Consider the following 7,748-nt stretch of genomic DNA (forward strand, 5'->3'; position numbering starts at 1 on the left):
GCCATTAAGCGGGCTCTTGTCCTGCCGTCTCTCTGTCTGGGGTGTGTCTTATACTGCATAGTTTGAAACAAAGTTACATCAAATACGTCCCTAACTTCCATTACAGATATAACACATGAACATACGTATTGCCATCTTACTCAGCGCATTACATGCTTTCTCACCGTGCCTGACATGGCATATCTCACATACACCTCAAGGCCCCCCTTATTCAGACAGCGTGAAAGGGAGACCAGGGGCCCATGACTCCTAGACAGTCCACCAGCCAAACTGCCGTGGTGCCAGGCGGGGGAGCTGCCCAGAAGCCAGGCAACGCTCTGACAGAACCTGGTAGAAATCAAACTATCTCTGCCACAGGTTTAGATTTTGACAAACTGTCAAATTCCAGCGAGAAAATGTTTCCTTGAGATTTTTCCGACCTGCTCTGGTAAAACAGTCACGTGTGTTTCATGCTCTCAGAGGGTGTCATGCACTGGGGATGGGGTGGGTGTAGCTAGGAGAGGAGGGATCTGGAGACACACTTGGGTTCCTGGGTTAGGGGATGTCTGTTCAGTCTCCCAGCGCAGAACGCTCAAGATGAAGCTGCTCTCAGGGGTAATTCTCCTGACATTTTCTGTTCTGCAATCAGCTGCACAGGGAATGCATTCACACAGGAAGGTGCTCAGACACCAGCCATGCCGGCCTACGAGACCCTGGCTAAATAGCCAGAACATGCAGCTAACCGCACTTATTTCACAAGTGGTTTCCCTGTATGTGACACGTTTGCCTGGGGGGGTTGCTCTTGGCTCTGCACTTCGGTACAGGGAGGAAGACGTTTTCAAAACAATGAAAACAAAATGTTTCTTTCTTACCAGAGTTGTCAGCACAGACTGAGTTCTTCTCTTCTACGGTACAAACAGAGAGGGGACAATGAAACGAAGTGTGCTCAGGTAGAGTTTTCAACTCATTCTACTATTTCCAAAGAAACATAGGAACTGTCAGACTAGATCCTACCAATGAGCTCCATCTGGTCTGGTGTCCTGTCCCCGACAGAAGTAAGGCCCAGCTCCATCCGGAAAAGGTGCAAGAAACCCCTCTACCCCAATAACCCCCCCCATCCCCACCCAATAATTCTTTTAGAGTTAGGGTGATTAGAAATGAACCTACTATCCCAGTGAAGGCTGCCCCATTGAGTCATATAATGGTGTTATAATCATAGAATCAGAGAAGATGAGGGTTTGGAAGGGACGTCAGGAGGTATCTGGTCCAACCCCCTGCTCAAAGCAGGACCAACCCCAACTAAATCATCCCAGCCAAGACTATGGAAAGTTGGGCCTTAAAGACCTCTTAGGATGGAGATTCCACCACCTCCCTAGGTAACCCATTCCAGTGATTCACCACCGGCCTAGGGAAAAAGTTTTTCCTAATATCCATCCTAGATCTCCCCCACTGCAACTTGAGACCGTTGCTCCTTGTTCTGTCACCTGCCACCACCGAGAACAGCCTAGCTCCATCCTCCCTGGAACCCCCTTTCAGGTAGTTAAAGGCTGCTATCAAATCCCCACTCACTCTTCTCTTCTGCAAACTAAACAAGCCCAGTTCCCTCAGCCTCTCCTCATAAGTCATGTGCTCCAGCCCCCTAAACATCTTTGTTGCCCTCCGCTGGACTCTCTCCAACTTGTCCACATCCTTTTTGTAGTGGGGGGCCCAAAACTGGACACATCACTGCAGATGAGACCTCACCAATGCTAAATCTCTGGCAATGCTGGCAATGCTCCTACTAATGCAGCCCAATATGCTATTAGCCTTCTTGGCAACCAGAGCACACTGCTGACTCATATCCAGCTTCTTGTCCACTGTAACTCCCAGGTTCTTTTCTGCAGAACTGCTGCCTATTTGCACATCATTCTCCACCCCAGCATGCCTTCTGCTTGCTAACATTTTGTTTGCTTTACAGACCTGGCAGCGCACTGGGCAGAGCTTTGCATTGAGATTTGCACCGAGCTCTGCACAGTGATGTCAGGTCTCTGTCTGGGTCGGTGCAGCTCCAGCCATCCAGTGAAATGATTCCTCACAGGGTGCATTGCGCTGAATTTGTCACGGTGCATGTCACCGGAAGTTGTGCTGCCCATTCACCCAGCTTGGTGACATCGCTCTGAAGTTCCTCGCTGTCTTCTCTAGTCCTGACTGCGCTATTTAACGCGCCATCTGCACATTAGACCGCCTGCCTGTTCCCTTTTCCACGTCCGATGGGTTTGCTGTGCCGTGTCTGAGGAGCCACGGCTGCTCTGCCAGGGCTCCTGAGGACTCTGGACGGGGCGTGTGTGGAAGACTCGCGATGGCGCGGGGCCGTCACCCGTCGTTGTAGTGATCCCTCTGCCCTGGTGTCCAGGCACCTTCTCTTTCCTCAGCGAGTGCTTGAGGCCGAGTGTCCTCCCACCCCAGCCCGAGGCCCTCTCCAGCAGCAGGAGGCGTGGCAGCCTGTCACCCCCCAGCCCACCCCATGTCAGCGTCTCTCTCATCAACTCTCTCTGCAGTGGGGTTTTCAAATTCACCACAGCAAATACCCCACACAAATATTTCTCGTGTCCAGCCCAGTACTCACTGTTCAGGAATGCGCAGTTAAAATAGCTGCAGGTCCGGTTTGTGCTCCGGAGGACAAAGCTGTGACTCCCTTGTCCCTTGAACACGTTGAATTGCTCATGGACTGGGATTAGCACTTCCTCCTCCTCTAGAACGTGCGAGAAGTTCCTGATATCAACGCCAAAGCACGTGTGGATGGTGAAGACTGTGGCCTTGCCAAATTTCTCAGCTACTGCTCTATCAGTAGACGAAGAGGCAAAGTATCCAAACCTGATGATACCTGAACCCGTGTGTGGTACGTCAGTGCCCCGGTACACTGTCGTGTTGTACATCACACCACAGCTCCCTCGTAAGAGCCGCAAAGCTCTTGTCAAATAATAATGAAAGGCTTTGAACTGGAAATTGTCCATGTAATCAGCTGGAGATTTCCCGTTCTCTCTCACTGCCTGATTAAGTTCTTTATGAAAGTCATTGTCAGTATAGGCTATTATGGCTCTTCCATGCTCATCCTTAAAGCCTGGGGGCAGAGAAAGCTTCGTCTTTACACTTTGCAATGTTTGCTCTGAGTTTTTCCATACTCTGCTAAACCGTGTGGACATGGACTTTTCTTTCTCCAGCAGTCCCGGTGCACGTCCATCCATCTCTTCCTCACATCCTATGTACTGGTCATCAAAAGCATCCGGCATCATGCTCAGCTCCACCCGGCATGTGTCCTGGGAGAACAAAGGAAACATACGGCAACATTAGCATTTGTGTTACAACAGTGCCTAGAGCAGCGGTTCTCAAAGTGGGGGGCACGGAGCAGGGGACAGAGCGGCCCAGCTCCACCCTACCCAGAGACGGAAGAGACCCTCGCCGCCGCCCACCTCCTGCAGCACCAGCAGCCCCCTGCCACTGCCTGGCACTCTCCACACACTGCTGCCGCCCCTGCACCCTGCTTCCTGTGTTGCTGCTGGGGCTTGCTGCCCCCCACTGCTCCTGCACCCCACGCCGCTGCTGCTGGTCTTGTGCTGCTGCCCCTGCTCCCCACTTCCTGTGCTGCAGGCCCTCTGTTTTTCTGAGGGGGGGGGCTCAGGAGAAGTGGGGGGCACAATTGTTAGGGCCAACAGCACGGGAAGTGTACCCCTGTTTTTTCTGAAAGGGTCCCCCACTTTCAGAAGGGGAATGGTGGGCGTGATTCTTGGGGGGGGGACACGATTGTTAGACAAAAGCCCAACAGGGGCAGCTCCATTTAAAAAGTACGAGAACCACTGGTCTAGAGGTTAGACTAGGCTCAGGGCCCTAGTGTGCTCGGCCCTGTACAAACAAACGAAGAGACGGCCTCTGCCCCTAGAAGCTCAGCTGCGTAGCTCCCAATAGACAAGAAAGGTGAGAGGAGGGAGGCGGGGATGGAGATGGCAGCAGTGTCAGCAATGTGCTGCTTGGCAAGTGCCACAATTTCCGGGCGGGAGGGAGGAGTGCAGTGCAGTGCAGTGCAGTGCAGTGCAGTGCAGTGCAGTGCAGTGCAGCGGGTGCGCTGGGTTTGCACTGCCTGTAGCACTAGCTGAACACTGCCTGTGCCCTGCTTACGGGGGGTGTTTGCTGGACACATTGGCTCGGGTTAGCGGGGGCTGTTGGGAACAAGAAGCAGGAATGGCTGGCATGGCTCACGAGAAGCCACTGCTCAGCACACGCTGGAGGGTGGTTGGGGCAGTGCCAGGACTGTGACCTGTGAAGACGTTGGTTCCTCTAGTGCTGACCCCGCAAGGCTGGTCTGAACCGGGCAGGCAGAGGCTGGCAGTGCAGTGCAGGCAGCAGGAGAACTGCGGTGGGTGTAAGAAGGACGCGCTCGTAAGAGCAGCAGGGAGTTGTTCGAGGAGCCAGGCTCAGACACGGGTCCTGTTGGGGCGCGGGAAAAAATGAAGCCTGCCTGGATTAGCCCCAGGTGAGTGTGAACTCACCGATGTGAGTGTGGACCTTGGATCGTTTTAAAATCCTTTTTCTCTAAACGTTTTGTTCCTACAGGAAATGAACAACACTTTGGTGTCAGCAGGTGTCTGGGCACGACACACGACGCACCGCTGGGCACCGACTTCCCATGGGACGAGCTGCAGGTGCCTGAACTCAGTCGGAGCCGCTGGGTAAGCACGGTGCACACACAGAGCAATACAGCCCAGGGCCCTGTCTGAGAGCGGGAGAATCACTGCATGACCCACAGAGCAGTGCCCAGGAACACAAGATGCTCCACGCGTATCTCAGCTTCACTCGAAATGACGTTAGTCTGTTGTACGTCATGTTGGGACAAGGTTTAGAGAAGAAATTTCTCAACACTGTTGTGATGGGTCATATAATTAGTCGGCTGGTGGCACCTGCCGGGGTGTTATGTATAACTGGGGATCACACCCAGCTGGGGTGGCTGGGAGTCTCCCCTCTTGGGCTAAAGGCAGAGAGAGGCCTGGAGCCAGAGCTAGAGGAGGCCTGGAAGTTGGGGGCAGTGAAGCCTGGTGCAAGCGGTGGGATGCCTTGGGCCGGGAGGAAGCCAGAGGCAGTGTCAGTAAAGCCACGGGGCGTTTGGACTGGAGTGTGAGGGGCTGCAGGGAGAGAGGGAGACCTCTGCACCCCTCTCCTGCAGGGGGGCTGGAACAATGTGGATAGTGGGGGTGCTGAGAGCCACTGAACCAAACTGGGAACCCTGTGTGTGCTGGAAACCACTTCACAGCAGAGGCTGCAGCAGCCCCCAGCACCCTAGGCCCAGCACCTGTGCTCTCCTGGCAGGACAGAGAGGAGAGAGCTGAGGGGAACGGGAAGATCCTGCAGGATGAAGGGGAAGCCTGAGCAGGTGGAAACTGGTTTAAATGGGTTCTGTTGGCTTGGGATTGTGTTGGGGGATCCCAGGGGAGCCCTGCAAGCCCGGCCCTGAGAGACGGCAGGACCCAGAGCGGTTGTGGGGAGAAGGACTGGAAAACAGTCTGCGGTAGGAAGGAGTCCAGGAGGCAGCAGCAAGGAGTTGGAGGGAGCAGACCTTGGCGGCTGGTCACAGGTCCCTGGACTGGAACCCGTGTTAGGGGCAGGCCTGGGTTCCCCACCCAGCCACGGGGGAAGGTGGGGTGGGGCCCGGAGAAAGGAATGAGGCCGACTGAGAGGAGGGTGTGAGGACTGTGGGGCCAACGAGGATTGTGAGGAAGTTCGGCTGTTATGAGATGGACTTTCTGTGACCCAGAAGGGGAGGAACTAAAACCCGACCGGGCTGCAGGGCTGAGTCAGGGGAAGAGAGGCTGTCCGCAGGAGTCACTAGGCTGTGACAAGCCACGACCCTGTGCCCAGCCCTGGGCAGCTCCTCCCCTCGTGCACAGCTGTACGTCGGGGCCAGGTCTGGGCGCCGCGTCAGGACAGACGGGGATAAATTGGAGAGAATCCAGAGAAAAGCAACAAAAACGATCTAAGGTTTAGAAAACATGCCCTGTGAGGAGAGATTAAAAACTGGGCCTGGTTAACCCTGAGAAAAGAAGAGGGAGGGGGGTCTGATAAGAGTCGTCAGGTGTCTGAAGGGCTGTTATCCAGAGGGCAGTGATCAGTTGGTCTCCACGTCACTGAAGGCAGGACAAGAATTAATGGGCTCAATCTGCAGCAAGGGGGATTTAGGTCAGATATGGGGAAAAACTTTCCGACTCGGGGGCAGCTGAGCACTGGAACAGGCTTCCAAGGGGGGCTGTGGAATCCCCGTCCCAGGAGGTTTTTAGCACAAGTTGGACAAACACCTGCCAGGCTGTTCTAGGTTTGCTTGGTCCCGCATCAGCGAGAGGGCTGGACCAGGGGACCTCACGAGATCCCTTCAGCCTCACCTGTCTGTGGTTCTAGGACTGCCGCATGCGTGGCCTTAAGGAGAAAACAGAGAGCTCACATGGGCAGGCTCCAGACCTTACCTGCGGGATTCCCAGCAAGATGTACAGACAGACGTGTGTCAAGGGGAGCAGTGGAGGTCTCAGCATTGTTCCAACTTCCCCGTGCGGCTGTAAGAGAATCCGTCAGGGACGTCAGTGGAGGGTTGGGAAAAGTGCACTGCAAATCCAGATCGCTCTGTTGTTCCGGTCAGTGATTGGGATTTCCCAGGCAGGAATAGCTATTTCTCGCATTGCAGCTCAGCCGTAATGGAGGTGGATTTGGCCCTGGAATACAGTCTGCAATGGAGGGTGTGGGGCTTAGCTGTGGGGAAATCCTTCCTTCACTTCCCAGTGATCCCATTTCCCTAAAGGATTCTGGGTGGTGGGAATACGACACCTAGCGCCGTGCCTGGCTGCTTCGTTCTGCACCATGGCCAAGGGCGTGATCAGTGACGCAGACATCAAACACCAGCGCTGAGTCTAGGCCCAAGGGTTGCAGTCACACGGCCATCTCAGAGACGCAGACACACAGACCTCTGTCACCTGGCTGGGCAGGGACCCACACACCAGCCACACGGCCACACGGAGAGAAACTGCAAACAGACCAACACCGAGCTCCCCATGTCCCTTTACCACTGCAGCTACGCCCTCCAGCACTGCCCTCTTCACGCCTGTGTTCACCTGCTGAGCGGATCCCTTCTTTAGTGGGTCTGGTGGGGAGCTGGGTCCTTTGAGGGCAGAGTTTCTGGCCAGGGAAAGGGAGCCGGGCATTGGAATTGGGAGAGTGGGTCCTGGAGGAGAGCCAGTGACATGGGGACAAGGGTGTGGGAGTGTCTTGCTCAGGGAAAGCAAGATAGGGCCAGGAGCAGTGACTGCATGGCAGTATTTATTGGGAGGAGAGGGAGGATTTCCACAGAACACATGGAAACACCATCCTTCCCCTGCGCTTTGTCCGTAAAGGGCAGGGCCTGAGTTGGGGCTTTTCCCTCCCTTGTGTACGGTAGGGGTTGGCCTGGGGTAAGCGACAGCTGAGCTGTGCCGGGGGTGATGGGATGGCCACACACTCAGAGAATGGGTACGAGACACAGGAGTTTATGGTGTGCCCGGAATGAGTGGGGGGGTGAGGACAGGACAGGTGGGTGGAATATGAGTGGGGGAGTGGATTGGGTGCGCGTGCATGTAGAATAGAGGGTGTGGAGTGGGGTGTGTGTGAATGAATCGCTGCATGGATTCAGAGTGTGTGTGTGTGTGTCTGTGTGCATGTTCAAAATGGAAAGCTGGGTGAGCGTAGGTAGGTATGAGGGTAGGTAGTGGAGTGAATTGTAT

The 7,748-nt window shown here is 54.9% G+C and overlaps 1 protein-coding gene across 1 annotated transcript; it reads right to left on the reverse strand.

Moving 5' to 3' along the window:
* Nucleotides 1-732: 732 nt before the first annotated feature.
* Nucleotides 733-6,530, reverse strand: LOC137159306 (ecto-ADP-ribosyltransferase 5-like). The gene is made up of 3 exons (XM_067557460.1): nt 6,465-6,530; nt 2,585-3,275; nt 733-884 (listed from the first exon to the last, which is right to left on the reverse strand). Exons 1-3 carry the CDS (start codon nt 6,528-6,530, stop codon nt 733-735), a joined length of 909 nt encoding a protein of 302 aa, XP_067413561.1.
* Between the last annotated feature and the right edge of the window lie 1,218 nt (nt 6,531-7,748).

This window comes from Emydura macquarii, unplaced genomic scaffold (genome assembly GCF_026122565.2).
Source record: "Emydura macquarii macquarii isolate MOO-44397 ecotype Brisbane River unplaced genomic scaffold, CSIRO-AGI_Emac_v2 contig_1847, whole genome shotgun sequence".
NCBI classification, from domain to species: Eukaryota; Metazoa; Chordata; order Testudines; family Chelidae; genus Emydura; species Emydura macquarii.